Below are 15838 nucleotides of genomic sequence, written 5' to 3'. Positions count from 1 at the left end.
GAGTCATACTTCTCCATCTTTATTGTTCTGCCAGTGCTAAAAACACATCCACATGAGAGCCAATAAGGAACTGACAGAGGTCAGATGATATGTTACACAGCTCAACACGTGAGACTCAGTAGATAAAGAAAAATAGGCAGAAAAAATGTGGAATGTGTTTATCACATCAGACATTTTCAAATAACTATATATATAAAAAAAAAAACAGAGGTCTTATAAAAAACAACAACAGAGATTGAAAAGTAAAAAAAATATTTACAACCCATAGGGTAAAGAGGAAATTCTTCAAAAGAGAACATTATAAATTACAAAGGTCATAGAAACACTTCTAGCATGCAATAAACATTGCACACCCCTTGCATAATTGATCAGCTGATTAACATTAGTCTGACATCTATGGAGTGGACACAAGGTCACAATGTAAAATTTTCTAATATGTATCCATGTGTATATTACTTATAGTATGTGAAATATGATTATGATAGAGCAGCTGCTGTGAGACTACAGTGACAAGACAGAAGGTGTTTTTTTTTTTATCTAGAATCTTTTTAGATATTTCATATATTGAAAATAGCCCTCATAATCATTTGTTAGTACAAGAAGCATGGTGGAAGATGGCATGAGATTGGTCCAAAACGGTCTGGAGTGGACCTTCGAGTCAGGTCACTCTTGCATAGGAAGGCTGAAGGTGGAGTTGATGAGGTCAAACAGGCTGTTATGGGAGATCTGCAGGCTGACGCCAGAGTTGAGTGAGGAGGCTCCTTCCATCTGAGCGCGCTCGTGAAATTCACGACAGATCACCGGCACCACCTGGCGCAGCAGAGGAGAGAAGAGGGGAAGGGAATGTGTGTTAAAAATGGGGGGGGGGGGGGGGAGTTTGAGCTTCACAGTCAGTTTACACAGCTTCATTCTGTGCTCCTGATACAACATCTTGCTCAACTAGCATTGTGTGAAGCTCAATCCGATATACTTTGTTTTCTACAGTATCTACAGACCGTGTACAAACACCAGAGCAACAAGTTACCTTGACAACAATGAGTTTCTTCTCCAGGGGCTTTCCATCTGGATATTTCTCCCCGAAGCACAGGTAGATGGTGTAATCTGGAGATCCCCGCTTATTCTCTTTAAATTCCATCAGGTCTACAGGGGGGTTTAGATATTTTGAATCAGTTAAATCGAAAATAAACATGTATCTGCACATCCCTTCTACCATTCAGTCTACTATCTAAAGTTGGGCACAAGCTTATTTTCATAATGCAAGTTTAATTTGCAAGGCCTCATAGTGTTTCTGCTTAAAACACATTATTTAGATTATTAGAAAGACAAACTTAAAAAGGAATGTTATTAGATTGAAGACATCACATTATTTTGAGATGTGTGTCCATGAGGGCCTTCACCTTTGCCAAATTTCTCAAAACTGAGCAGTGGCTCCCGCTCGTTCTTCACCAGCTTCCTGGGTTCCTCGGCCTGGCTCTCGGCAGGATTACTGGTGCTGACGAACACCTTGCAGGGGATGTCTTGGCGGGTCCCGTAGATGCCCGTGTGATTCACCTCCAGCAGCAGACCCATCTGGATGCTCTCCAGCAGACGACTGGTGTACATGATCTGCTTGTGGTCCAGGAGGCCCTCTGTGCTGGGGAAACACACAGCCTGGCCACTCAGGTTGCCGATCTCGTGCTGGTGGTGGAGCAGGACCACAGGTGCCGACACCCTCGTCTTCAGCACCTCTTTCCTGCGGTAGTGTATGGAGATCTCCAGCTCTTCCATGGGGGGCAAAAGAGAAGCTGAGAATGCAATAAAGGAAAAGTAACAACATGGTAAGTAGGCTAAGTATCACACTATGTAACAAAGCGTGAATACATTCTTATGTTGTAAATGTTGCAGAGTGAAAAGCAGTGTACATTGAAACTATGCATACTCATATGATTTATTTGGAAAAAATGGTGCCCTCTCCAGCACTTGGTGACCTTCACACAGTGCATGATGTGCATGATGGCACTGCTCACTAGATACAGTACAACAGCTGCTGGCTCATGTTTTCCATACCTAGCTGGGGCTATCGTTCAATGTGGGCCTACTAGGATATGATACAATTTTCTAATAAATCTGTAATTAACAATAGGGTTGCAGCTGTTTGCTTTCTGCAACTCTGACGTGACTTTAACACCTATGAGACTTTTATTTGATTTCTGGTAAGAGTCATTGGTTACACTTTACTTGAAGGTATCTACATAAGAGTGACATGACACTGTCGTGTTATGAACGTGTTATAAACAATATAAACAAGTCATTAACGTTTATGACAATGCTTCTGTCACTCGCTTCTGTCAAGTGTCATTTGGGTTTTTGTCATAACAAGTTAGTGTTAGGGTTATGACAGTGTCATGTCACTCTTATGTAGATACCTTCAAGTAAAGTGTTACCGAGTAATTTTATGATGCTTACATTGATATGCACTCATATTTACCTTGATAGTATGGCTCTACCACTGCAACAGGTGTGTTTTCCTGCTGAGGAGGCTCCACTGGTAGACCTACAGGTGGGAGAGGGTAGTTTTCTGGCAGAACTTGATTGTTTGGAGGATAGCCTTCAACCCAAGGCTGTAGATCTTAATGAAAAACACAACCATATTTACTCTTAGTCTTCAAGCATAATGTTGCTTCCAAGGCTACTTATGTTAGGTTAGATGTAATCTGACTACCCAGAAGTTCGCATCATGCTGAAGGAAGATGTTTAGATGGTTAGGTTATATGCTGGTTGACCTACCTGCCTGCGGGTTCAGATCTAGGGTGATCATGTGGTTCAACAGCTCATCAGCCTGTAAAATATGAGATAATACACTTATTATCTTGATGCTGCTGCATGGCTGTGTTTAAATTACTCCTGCAAATTCAAGTCAAGTCATTGATCCAGACCAATGGGCATCTGTTGGCGCATTGGAATAGCCTAACATATTCGGACTCGTTTCAATATTAAGTATATTAGCCTACCACGATATCATTAGGAGAGAAATCCGCTGGGTTTTCAGTGTAGATGTCCTCAATCATGGGATAACTCACCGGAAGATTTTCGTAGCTGCCTACAAAAGAAAAATCGTTAATACGTGAACATGGGTAGGCCTATTCAAGATTGCAACAAGATTTCAAGGGGTAGCTTAGATCTTACATCTGTACTCAGGTTGAGCGACAAGCTGATACACTTTATGTGGGTCGTCTGACTCTTTGGAGCGGTCATGCAACTGTTTGAACTGGGTTTTGAGGCTAGAAAGCGCGCAGCGAAAATTTGTCTTCCACTTGGCTTTGTCATTCGGATTCTCGTAAATTTTCCCACTGACGATGGCCCATTCCTTTAAGACAGGTAAGTTGAACATTAATGTAACACCACAAATTGCGCTCACATGTGGAAAATATTTGCTGATAGTAAAACATAAAGAAGCTATGGCCTACCTTAAATATCATGTTATCTCCATCATTACAGTCTTTCCTGGAGTTGTGCTTCCATGGGATCCGGAAAGTTGTTCTCTGATCATCGAGCCAACATAAGCCTTCATACCGCCCACTATTAACTTGCTGTATCAGCCAGCGACCAAACTGAGGTCTGTTGTTGAAGCTGCCTCAAATACAGGTATAGTAGGCTACATTAGGAATAGGCTATGTTTCCAATACTTTCACATTTCACATAACTCATAGGTTATGCGATCTCAATCCTATTCAGAAAATTGCTACAGTTCGATTGTTCATAATTCGCTACAATTCCTGAATCACAAAATACGTCATTATGTTACAAAAAGGCATAGGCTAAGTCAATGTAGGCTGCAGACTTAGGCTACTCTAAGCACAGCAACCTAACCAGACAATTCTACAATTACCTATGCATTGTCGATGACTGTCCCTCCGAAATCGTCACTTGCATTGCGTTGATCTTTAAACTTTCCCCAGTGTTTAGCTGTTGAGCTGCTATTATATAGTCCAGGTTGACTTTGACTTAGTAGGCTGGGCTCAACAGTGGGCGGGTTAAGTAGTCTAGTCTTCTTACTTCTGAGCTTCTGAGCATAGCAGTTTTAATACTCGAAAGTGAAAGTGCTATACCAACGCTATTGCATCATCCTCTGGAACGTTTGTTGTGTCTGATTGCTGCCACATAAAAGATTAAAGGGAATCCCCCAAAGCAACCCAATGGGTTTGTTTTAAGATAAAAAGAGTAGCCTATTGTAAGTCAATGCATAAACATAAAGTTAGTCAGCTTTTGCAAAATTAACCTTGCTGACAGATATTTGTTTGACTCTTTGTGATATAAACTTTTGTAACATGACACCACTATTAACATGAAATATGTGATAGAAGACAACTTACTTATCTTAGTGATAACTGTCTTGAACTAGTTTCTTCTCTAGCAAACATTGCAATGTTCAGTGTTAAGATCCTTAATTACGTTTGTCATTGATTCTCCTGAAAAATAAGATACACAGTTGGGGTGATAGGCTGTAGGCAATAGTGTTGACCTCCGCCTTATTTAATAAAATCTAATGACAATGACTAATCTAAAACATAATATATTACAGGAGAAAGTACCATTTTAAAATGGGAAGTTCTGCTGCTGTTGATATTTGTCTCTCTTTCAGATGATACTCCATCTGATCTGCAGGTGTCCTGCAGTATGACCGGGTATGACCAGTTCTGAGGAAGGTACAGGTGTGTGGTTGTGTGATTCATTTAACACTGTAGTGATATTTTTACCATGGTTTGGCCTGAGTTAACCGATAACATGTGATTCCTAAGTAACACACACACACACACACACACACACACACACACACACACACACACACACACACACACACACACACACGTAAGGCCCCCCACAGACAAACCACAGGAATAAAGAAGTGATCCTTTCCTACAGGGCACTTCTCTGTTCCTACATAAAGAGGTCCCCCCCATCTGTGCGCAGGCTACTTTATTGCATCTGCAAAATTGATGCTATTTTCTCTCTCTCTCTCTCTTTCTCTCTCTCTTCCTCTCTCTGTCTCTCTATATATATATGGCCTACTGATTCGGGTTTCGGGCTTGCAACTGAAGGGTTGCCGATTCGATCCCTGACCAGTAGGAGTGGCTAAAGTGCCCTTGAGCAAGGCACCTAACCCCTCACTGCTCCCCGAGCGTGCTGTAGCAAGGCTCACTGCTCTGGGTTAGTGTTCACTAATTAACAGTATATATATATTTTTATGATACCCACCCTATGTTTCATCAGGGAGTTTTATGTGATTGGCATTCTCACAGAGATGTGGTGAAGAAAGTGCTCAGCAATGAAATGAAATCCCCTAAAAGTCCATATTCACCCTGGAGTTTTAGAAGTGGGCTGGCAGGGAAATATTGTAGAGATTTAGCATTCATGTGCAGCACTGAGCCTTAAACAGGAATACACAGAACCATAATGGGTAGCTATTTATTAGGGGCACACATTGCATCTCTTACAGTTCAAATCAAATCAGACTTATTCATTTGATTTGAATTGCAAAGACCTGGGTTATCTGACCGATCTCATGACCTGTGTTATTACTGAAGTTCAGTCCATCCTTTGGCTGCATAGCTCCATAAAAGTTGAATGTATATGCTTTAAATTTGTATCAGGGAAAATGCACTGGAATTGTTGGCCTAATGTTGTTTTGATGTGGGGTATTTCCTCTATTACTTTCTCTTTGGGGTATTTCCCCTTGTACTGATCTTTGGGGTATACCAAGTGTGATGTGATTTTGTGACAGACCTGGGTCACCAGAGCAAGTGTGGATCCATTAACTCAGAGGAAGTGTTTAGGCCTGAAACTCCCCGAAGAGCCCTGTGCTCATTCATCTTAGCAAAAGAAACCCATTAGGCTCTTCTCTAAGGTGAGTTAGGCTAATTTACCCTTGTTTGCCACTGAGCCTAGTGCTTTCAATACTCAGGTCCTTGCTTAGGTCTACAAAACACACACACAACACCTACCTCATGAGATCTACTAGTGCCCTCTTGTGGTGAAAATGTATACAAACTTATTCCGCGCTGCACCATTCATAGAACTTTTCACCTGTAAAGCAACAACATGGAGTTATTTTACATAAATGAACGGCTTCAAACTCATTTTGATGCCACACTGACTTAAACCAGGAGAATGGAGTCTTGCCGATGCTAACCCGGAGCGCCTGGTATTGCACTATGTAACGCTGTTGTCACGGCTATAGGAGCGTGACACTTTGTCAGTTTTAGACACATTGGCCTTAGCATTTAATGGGTACCCAGTACATTACACAATTGATGAAAAGGGGATTTCCTACTTTGTGTTATTTTAATTTAAGCACTCAGTGCTTAGTGAGTTACAACAGGAGTTGTGCATCAAGTTTCTAAATACATTTCAACAGTGAGTTTTGAGTCACCACAATATTCACAGTTCAGCTTTTACTGGTATCAACAGCTTAGTTTGGCAGCCCTTCTTGTGACCAAGTCACTGAGATAGAGCGAGAGGTTCAGACACTGACAAAAGGGAAGTGCTACGGAAGCAACAGCTTCTGGTAATTACTCTGGTTAAAGTGGTCAGAAATGATGCCATCATTTGAACAATTTGACTAGAGGTTATAGGGATAAAGTGAAGGAAAAACTGAGAAGGAAAATCACATTGGCTTTTCACAAGGAAAAAGATCCTCTCACTAGTAGGTTACAACCCCAAATCAGAAAAAGTTGGGACGTTGTGTAAAATGTGAATAAAAACAGAATGTAATAATCTGCAAATCTCTTAAGCTCCTATTTAATTGCAAAAAGGACACAGACAACATATCAAATGTTGAAAATGACCAATTTGACTATTTCATGGAAAATATATGTTAATTCTGAATGTGATACCAGCAACAGTTTCAAAAAAAGTTGGGACGGGGGTGACAAAATGCTGGAAAAGTTGTGTAATGGTAAAGAAAACAAAAGGAGGAATGTTTCACAACTAATTAGGGTAACTGGCAACATGTGGGTATGAAAAAGATAATCCCAGAGAGGCAGGGTCTCTTAGAAGTAAAGACGTAGGGGTATTCACTCGTAAACCTGTGTGCACAAAGATGAAACAATGTAATCTTAATGCTTCTTAACACGAAATTGTGAAGTATTTGGGGAGTTCATCATCTACAGGTCATAATATAGCTTGTTTAAAATGGACTGAGGTAACATGGAAAAAGGTCCTGTGGTTAGACCAATCAAAATTTGCCATTTTTGGAAATCATGGACTCATCTGGGCTAAAGAGGAGAGGGCCTATCCATGTATCCAACCTATCCAATTTGTGTTAGTGCTCAGTTTGAAACCCAACATTTATGATGCTGTGGAGGTGCATTAGTGCCTACAGCATGGACATCTTGCACATCTGGCAAAGCACAATCAATTCTGAATGATGTATACATATATTTTCCCATGGAAGACCTTGAATATTTCAGGAAAAATTCCAAAATAAATTCTGCACATATTTAAACAGTATTTCTCCATACAGGTGGTAAAATGGCCTGTCTGCAGTCCAGACCTGTCAAATTAGGATGGAATGAAAAATATGACTAAGAATACCCCATACTGTTGAGCAACTGAAATCCTATATCGGCAAAGTAATGGGACAACATTTCATTCTCAAAACTCTAGCAACTGGTCTTCGGAGTTCCTTAACATTTACAGAATTGGGCAGCCGTGGCCCACTGGTTAGCACTCTGGACTTGTAACCGGAGGGTTGCCGGTTCGAGCCCCGACCAGTGGGCACGGCTGAAGTGCCCTTGAGCAAGGCACCCAACCCCTCACTGCTCCCCGAGCGCCGCTGTTGTGACAGACAGCTCACTGTGCCGGGATTAGTGTGTGCTTCACCTCGCTGTGTGTTCACTGTGTGCTGTGTGTGTTTCACAAATTCATGGATTGGGTTAAATGCAGAGACCAAATTTCCCTCACGGGATCAAAAAGAGTATATATACTGAATTGTGTTAAATGAAGAGGTGAAGCAGCACAATGCAACATTCCCTGTCCCAACTTTTTTTGAAACATGTTGCTGGCATCAAATTCAAAATGAACATATATTTTCCATGAAATAGTCCAAATTTTCAACATTTGATATGTTGTGTATGTCCTTTTGCTGCTAAATATGGGTTTAAGAGACTTGTAGTCTATATTAACACATTCTGTTTTTATTTGCATTTTACACAACGTCCCAACTTTTTCTGATTTGGGGTTGTAGATTTACCCATTTTGACTTTCAACCACTGAAATGGTGTCATTACTGGTAATGACACCATACTGGTCTGAGTTTTTATTCAACAACCTATCCTATCCCTCAGGTTCAATTCTTGACTATTGAGTTATGTACTACTGTATGTTGAGACAAGCTACTAAGGGCTTAAATTATGTCTCCAGGGTAAACGTGTGCAGCTTGACTGCAACACCAAAGAGCCAGGCTCATTGGTATAGCATACTCAACGGCACTCCGTCACAACAAAACATAAAATCTGGAGATGGAAACACTTGGGAAATGGGAAATCCCACGGGAATGCTATATAAATAACAATATGGACTGCAAAACTGCAACACTGAACCAAGAACAAGTAAAATAGGATAACTTTTTATCATATTTTTCATCAAAGAATTTGTATTATAAGAGTCTAGCCTTTGTGTGTAATTAGTTTTTTCAATGATCTGAAATTCCCAACCTAGTGTTCTAGAGGAAACAAAAAACAGCTAACCTCCTAAAAATACTTTGACTGATTTAAAAAAAAAAGTGCTTTGATTTGTGCTTTGCTCAGCTAGTACTTTATGTGCTGTAAATTGCATTTTAAACTTCCATTATGGACATTAATGGGTTAAGTTTATGAACACCAAATCATTTGAAGTGAAAAACCACTCCCATGTGGCCCTGTGTAACCATGTCTTGTAGGCTATTGGAGCACATGACAGATAACATAAGGCATAGACCTCTATTTTGATGCATAAATAATATGATTTAGAGAGCAGTTTCGAGAGAAACGAATTACTGTTTGATCACAAATTCCTGCCGTGTGTTTTTTTTTTTTTTTTACAATAAACGGCTGTGGACAAAACGGCAACGATTTCTGAAGATTTGTACAAAATCACATTGTCGCCAGAGGGCGCCACCTGTTCAGTTGTCGAGAAGCGCAAAAGTTAGAGTTCGGACAGAATTAGGGTTGTAGACAGTATTTTGGTGCACCATAGCCTGACGAGCCAGACAGTTTTTCTGCAGAAAAAAGAACTAGTAATGAGTGAATGACTGCTTAAATTCCGAAATTCTGTATGAGAAACCCTGCTTAGTCAGTTGAGACTGTGAATTTCTGGTTTGATGAATTCGGAAGTCTATTATTTTGTCTCAGTGCCAGCAGACCTGCATTTTTTGTTTGACGGTCAGTTGGTTTAAGGACTACCATTGGCTGAAAACACAAAAAACACAAAACATATTAGCCTAAATTATGACGTGTAGCCTAGGCTACATTAGCACCATTGCAAGAACTGCAGGCTATAATTGAATGTCCAATAGGCTACTCTATTTTGTGTTGGTTAACAAAACGATAGTCTATGACATGGTAATTATTACTAGCCTGACGTTGTCATACTCAAATTCTACTCAGAATATGTGGGGCAGGACTAAGTTCGAAATGGCACCCAGGCTAAATTATTACCCCACTGAGTATACTTTTAGTCTTATACTAATTCTATGTTGTGGGCTTCTTCAGGCCTCAATGTAGCTGGATAAACGCATACGCTGTGTTTTCATATTTCTCTTTTCCCAGTAACCTGGATACCACATGCAGCTCCTTTGGTATTTTTTGGTTTATGAGACCGAAAGAAGCGGGGAGGGTGAATAAACTGAAGTTTTGCCAGTAGTACACTGTCAAATTCAAAAGACATTTCAAAGCAGCAAACACATTCACTGTTCATTCTCTGCTATTATCTCTCCGTCTTTTCGCCTTGTCGTGAGGCGTTTGAATCCACCAATAGGCTTTCAGCTCGGAGATATTGGGATGTAAATGAGCGCAGCGCGTGCTCTCGGTGCTCTGAAAGCGCTGGATTGTTTATTGAGCTCCTGGAGCCACGCGCCTGGCTCGCGGAGTCGGTGAGCAGAAGAATCACCCAGCGGGGCGGGGTCTCCCACAGAAGCGTGCATCTCTAAAGGGGTGGGGTGTCAGACGCGTGTTGAAAAAGCGGAGTGCTGCCAAAGTTTGTATCAGATCGGCGACTGACGCGAGCCTCGTCAAGAGTTGGACCATAACACAAAGAAAGCCCCCGTTACGCACACAGCACAAGTACGGTGTAGTCTACAGCTACGTTGGCTTTCCAAAACACAGTACTCGGGAATTCCTTGGGCGGCGATTGCTGATTTTTTTTATCTGCAACTCGGGATGGAGAGCACCACCATCACAACTACGGAGATGGCACCAGGTGTGTGTTCCTTCGGACTCTCTGAGCGGCGTGCCACCATCACTCTGCACGCTCCAGCGCAAGAGTGCACTTTGCCAACCGCGGCAGCATACCAAAGCAAGACGAAGGTGCTGAAAAGACAGCGCTCCAGGTCGCCCGAGCTGTTGCGCTGTAAGAGGAGACTCAGCTTCAATGGGCTTGGCTACACCATTCCGCAGCAGCAGCCCGTGGCGGTGGCCAGGCGCAATGAGCGCGAGAGGAACCGGGTCAAGCAGGTCAACATGGGCTTCCAGACCCTGCGCCAGCACGTGCCGAACGGGGCCGCCAACAAGAAGATGAGCAAGGTGGAGACTCTTCGCTCCGCCGTAGAGTACATCCGCGCGCTCCAGCAGCTCTTGGACGAGCATGACGCGGTCTCGGCGGCGTTCCAGTGCGGTGTCCCGTCGCCGACTCTCTCCACTACCTACTCTGCGGACCCAGAGTCGCCACAGTCATCTTACTCCTCCGACGAAGGAAGTTATGAGCACCTTAGTTCGGAGGATCAGGAACTCCTGGATTTCACCACTTGGTTCGACAGATACTGATGTTATTTTTTGTTATGAAAAAATGACAAGAACTCAATCAACTGTGGCATTGCAAGTGTGATGAGATGAGATGCCTCCTTTGGACTCGTGGGAGGATACAACCAGACTGGGCAACTCTCTGTCACTCTTACAGTCGCGGATTTACAGCACTGCCTTCGTAACCACCAGGAGAGAGAAAGTGCTCGTCCAGGAGTTGTAGGGCTAGGATGCTAGGATGAAGACCTGGAGTCTTTCCTTGACATCTATATTTTTTTAAAGTGCAATTGACAAGTAGGGCAGTCAGCCGAAACCGAAATGAACACTTAATTCAACCTACACAACATGGTGGTCCTACAAATTGCTCACTATAAACTTCAGAGAACAAGGAACACGGCACAATTGAGAGACTTTTCATCCTTGACAGTGAACATTTTGGAGGATGACTCTCCCTTTTATCAAAGAAAATAATGATCTACTGTTTTTAACTGTATTATACGATGCATTGTTAAACACGAAGACTTATTTTTGTACATTAAATCCAACAGTTATCACTGCCTCCCTCGGTCAGTGAGGACTACTAATGAATTAGTGATCTGCACCACTTTTTCTAGTCGGGTAATCCACTGGTTCAAACTGGATACTACTTGGCATGTTTGTGTCGATGTATGAGAAGTGTATCGAATAGCCTAATACTATTTCTTCATGTTAAAGATTAAGGGTACATGGTATGGAGATTTTTTCACAATGTATGCACTTGCTCTCCGTTTTCTGTAGACTAAAGTGTACATATTCGATTTTACAGATATATTTTGTGTAAAAAAATCTAAATAAAGATTTCTCTATTTATACATATCACCATTGTCTGATTATTGTTTGAATTATTTCCAGATGTTATAGGCCCATATTCTACTGACCATGATGACATGAGTATGGTGGTCAAGCAATACGACTATTTTTTACACCATAAAAATCATTAACACAGAACAATTAAAGAGCCCCTAAATAGAGCCAGAGGGTGACCTGTCAATGAATTTATGACCAGTTCCAGAAAGGTTTCAAACTGGTAGCCTACAACAATGATATATGACTAATATGCAAAGACACAGCTGTCTGGAGAAAAGCGTCGAAAAGACGTGCGTCCCTTATTGAGTCAAAGAGTAAGATTAATATGCAGTCTCGCTCAGTGTGTTGTGAATTTATTGTTCTTGCTCAGTAACCCAAAAGTACCTTTTACGGGTGGGGTATCCCTCCCCTTTTTATAATGATTCACTTTGAAATAGGGTTCGGACAAGCCAGCGGGGACAATAATGGGTCAAAATTCTTATTGCCCGACTGAGATCAATCTAAATGAAATCGTGGATGTAGGGTACTTGTATCCCCGACTGTGTTTTTCAAACTCGCGCACAGCCCAATCAAACAGTCCATCTCACTCAAAACGGAGAGCACAACACCCCATTGTGCGGGCCATTGTGCCCGGCTACTAGCCTCATTATGCGGAGTATGGGTCCCTATTGTAAATAAACAGCAATGCCAAGTCCAATCAAGCAGAAAAAAGAATAACGAGTTTAATTCCACCTGCAGTTTTTGCATTTCAAACGCGATGTTAAAACAACTTGAAAAGCTCGAATCTGTAAGTAATGACCCATGGAATTATCCAGAAATGGTCCTGCCATACACGACAATCGCAAATTATAGACCAGGCTTAGGTCATGCATAGAAATGTTAGTTTTAAGTGTGGTAGTACCGGCCTCAAGCGCACAGAAATATAATACTTTAGGCCGCACACACACACACACACACGCACACACATACGCATCAGTGTGGATGCAGGTGTGTGCCACGTGCCTGCACTTAGTGACCGCTATCCTCAGCCTCTCATTGGCTAATGGCTTGCGGCAGTCCACGGGTTGCATGAAGTCTGACAGCCCACCTTAAAAAATAATATGTCAATGATTAATGGTACCAATTACTCATTTCTTTATAGAAGAACTATGTCCCACAATTGAATAGAGAGTGAAAAAAAAAACACCCGGTGGCGTAAGTGTCTTACTGAGTATGTGAAAAGCTGCATTTTATGCCTTCTCTTACCAGACAAGAACTAAAGGCCTCATGTTGTTTGTTTGATGCGGTCATGTTTGTCTCTTGACCGGTGCGTGATTGTTTTATAGGCTACTTTCAATAGTAAGGGTAGTGACCATTTAGCGCAATGATCATACACTTACTCATCCATCAGTCTCGGTCAATTCAGAGAGTCTCATTTTACTCTTTGATACATGTCCTAAGCTTTTGAGTTCTTAGAATAATTCACCATTACAATACAACAGCTAATGCCAACTCACAGCCAGTGGTTTATCTTTTGTCAAAGACCTTAGCCAACTTTTAGAATAGACATTGTTAAATGGGACAGTCTGGATCTGAATCCATCTTATTGGACTTCTCAACAAGGAGCACCCAAGAGCAACAGGGGCAAGGCAAAACTCTCTTACCAAGGAAGAAACCTTGGGCAGATCCACGGCTCAAGGGGCTAACCCAACTGCCAGGGGTCTTGGTGTGTGTGTTGGGGGGATGACAGGGGAGATGGGATAGTGTGCTGTGTATGTGGGGAGAGGGCAGTGTGCAATATATGTGTTGGAGAAGCTTCCTCATGAGACAATGTGCTGTGTAATGGGGGGGGGGGGGGCAGTGTGCTGTAAGTATGTTGGGGATGTGTGTTGGAGAAGCTTCCTGATGAAATAATGTGCTTTTGTTAATTCTCTAATAAAATAATTATCTTTTGTTGTTGTTGTTGATGTTTCTTGTATATACCTTTGACAGACAGGACAAGTATTTTTTCCTCTTGTAACTACTACTTAATAGTTTTTGGTAGAACTATTAAAAACATTTTGCTACTTTTTGATATCCTACTTAGATTTTTACATTCATTCTGTAATGCTATGAGAACCCTAGAGGCTGAATGGAGTGGTTAGTATGTAAGATGAGATAGGAATTCCATGAAATAGGATAGTGGGGGCCGTTGATTCGAGGAACAGAGCAAGGGCATGAGCTCAGCATTTACCTGATGTCCTCACCTGCAGCAATTGCAGGAAAGGGACGGAAGAGCTGACAGGCTATCCAATTCGCGTGCATCATTTAGTCTCACTGTTTGTTTGCGTGGGGGTGTGGCATGGTCATAAAGCAGATAAGTGAGCCACTGTGCTTGTAAAGTGAGGGCTGTGGACTTTGGCTGTGGTCTTGCCATCCCATGTAATCCCACCTGGGCATCTCCATTTTACACGCTACGATAAAGGGGTCATGCCGCAGGAAATAACCCCCCCCCCCCCTCCCTTTTTCCGGCTACATTTTAAATAAGATTATGTCGATGAGACTAGGGCTTTTCTCATTTGACTGTTCCCTTACCTGCCTGTACTGGCCATAGAAAGGAAATGGTCTTAGAGAGCTCAGGTGAATTAGAAACGTGTATCAATTCTATCACTTGGTATCACTAGAACCGTCATTTTATGTTGATTGAGAAGAGTTACGTGATTAAGCGAAGTCATGTTAGCCTATATATGGTTATTGTCATTTTACTGTAATGAAGTACAGGGGCTCTAGCACCTGCCCTTTTGCTGCCGTTGCTTATCCCTTTGATGTCCAAGTGCCCTTTTGACAAGACCCGTTTTTTACTTTTTACAATTTGTAATACTTCCGCTAGTTCCAACGTGAATATTCGCTAAAATGTCTCATTAATAGTTTGTGAAATTAGACATTTACAAAAATAAAAAATGTCTGTGTTAATTGAAATGCCTTGCGGCCACCAATCCGTGACGTCATACATTCAGTGAACTCTCAGAAGGTGCACGCAGGCACAGTGCTGTAGGAGACGTTTGGGAACACGGTAAGGTCACTTGGCAGTTAGCCTATCTGAACATGCAATAGTATTCAGCTTAGAGATAGAGAATAAAATGTTAAGTTGTTTCATGTTTAATGAAGTAGGCTATCAAACCCGTTTTATCCATGTCATGGTCCATCCATTTCAATAACGTGGCAGCTTCGAAAATCTAAGGCTGAACGTTCATAACATATTCTGTTTAGGTTACTATGTTATAGTAGCTTAGGTTGGTAGACCTAGTTCATATAACAGAGTAGGCAAACCTTTTCTAAATCGTCATAAGCCGACGACATAGGCTACTGTAGTTGTTTAACTAACCCAACTACAGTAGGCTACATTATGCGTCATTTCACCCAGTGGCCACACGCACAGAGGCGGACAGAGTAGCCTACACAGCTTCATTACTTGAGTAAAAAGTACAGATACCCTTTGCTAAATTTTACTCAAGTACAAGTAAAAGTACAACAGTCAGATGTCTACTTAAGTAAAAGTACTAAAGTACTTGTTTTTAAAAGTACTTGAGTATCAAGATTACAAGAGTACATTTTCTAAATATTGCATTACTACTGCCACAGTGCTCACATTTATGTACAGAATCGTCCTACATGGAGTTATGAAAAATGTTGGAGAATGTAAAAGGAATTGAAAGTAAAATCAAGTCATTTTCATATTTTTACCATGTTGCCAGTGATGGGCAGTATTTCTAATATATGTATTTAAAATACGTATTTCAAATACAAAATACTATTTTGTAATTGAAACACTTGAAGCGAAAACTATCATTAACTTGTTCAGAAAATGTAAATAGTCTGGCGAGGTGGCGCCACAGGATGGCACATTCCCAGGATGGACCTGCTGCATCTTCATCAATTGTTTCGTCCATGGTTTCGTCTCTTATCTAAATTTGACCATGGAGTTGACTTTGGCGGAAAGCTCAAGGTGATTGCTGATAGGCTGTCCCAATCAGTGGCGCCTGCACAATCCAATCACGTTT

The 15838-nt window shown here is 41.6% G+C and overlaps 2 protein-coding genes across 2 annotated transcripts; one reads left to right on the top strand and one right to left on the bottom strand.

Moving 5' to 3' along the window:
- Positions 1 to 3: 3 nt before the first annotated feature.
- On the bottom strand, positions 4 to 4029 carry irf7 (interferon regulatory factor 7). The gene is made up of 9 exons (XM_076270214.1): positions 3869 to 4029; positions 3447 to 3609; positions 3166 to 3346; positions 2991 to 3079; positions 2767 to 2818; positions 2468 to 2608; positions 1398 to 1784; positions 1025 to 1140; positions 4 to 810 (listed from the first exon to the last, which is right to left on the bottom strand). The coding sequence occupies exons 1-9, from the start codon at positions 3910 to 3912 to the stop codon at positions 664 to 666; spliced, it is 1320 nt and encodes a 439-aa protein (XP_076126329.1). The 5' UTR covers positions 3913 to 4029; the 3' UTR covers positions 4 to 663.
- Positions 4030 to 10296: 6267 nt separating this feature from the next.
- LOC143140930 (achaete-scute homolog 1b-like) lies at positions 10297 to 10997 on the top strand. Its single transcript, XM_076302094.1, has one exon. The coding sequence runs from the start codon at positions 10395 to 10397 to the stop codon at positions 10995 to 10997; it is 603 nt and encodes a 200-aa protein (XP_076158209.1). The 5' UTR covers positions 10297 to 10394.
- Positions 10998 to 15838: the final 4841 nt, after the last annotated feature.

Source organism: Alosa pseudoharengus, unplaced genomic scaffold (assembly GCF_046254945.1).
Source record: "Alosa pseudoharengus isolate Yale_2024_CS ecotype anadromous, Long Island Sound unplaced genomic scaffold, YU_APseudo_1.1 YU_APseudo_1.1_scf_10, whole genome shotgun sequence".
Lineage (NCBI taxonomy): Eukaryota > Metazoa > Chordata > Actinopteri > Clupeiformes > Clupeidae > Alosa > Alosa pseudoharengus.
This window is presented reverse-complemented; position numbering and strand designations above follow the sequence as displayed.

What these genes read in the sequence shown, in the direction of transcription:
- irf7 (XM_076270214.1), bottom strand. Translation starts at nt 3,912, where the DNA reads ATGCAAGTGACGATTTCGGAGGGACAGTCATCGACAATGCATAG. An exon ending in GAGATAACATGATATTTAAG is followed by an intron (nt 3,347 to 3,446) that starts GTAGGCCATAGC and finishes CCTGTCTTAAAG; the next exon opens with GAATGGGCCATCGTCAGTGG. An exon ending in AGATCTGAACCCGCAGGCAG is followed by an intron (nt 2,609 to 2,766) that starts GTAGGTCAACCA and finishes TTTTTCATTAAG; the next exon opens with ATCTACAGCCTTGGGTTGAA.
- LOC143140930 (XM_076302094.1), top strand. Translation starts at nt 10,395, where the DNA reads ATGGAGAGCACCACCATCACAACTACGGAGATGGCACCAGGTGTGTGT.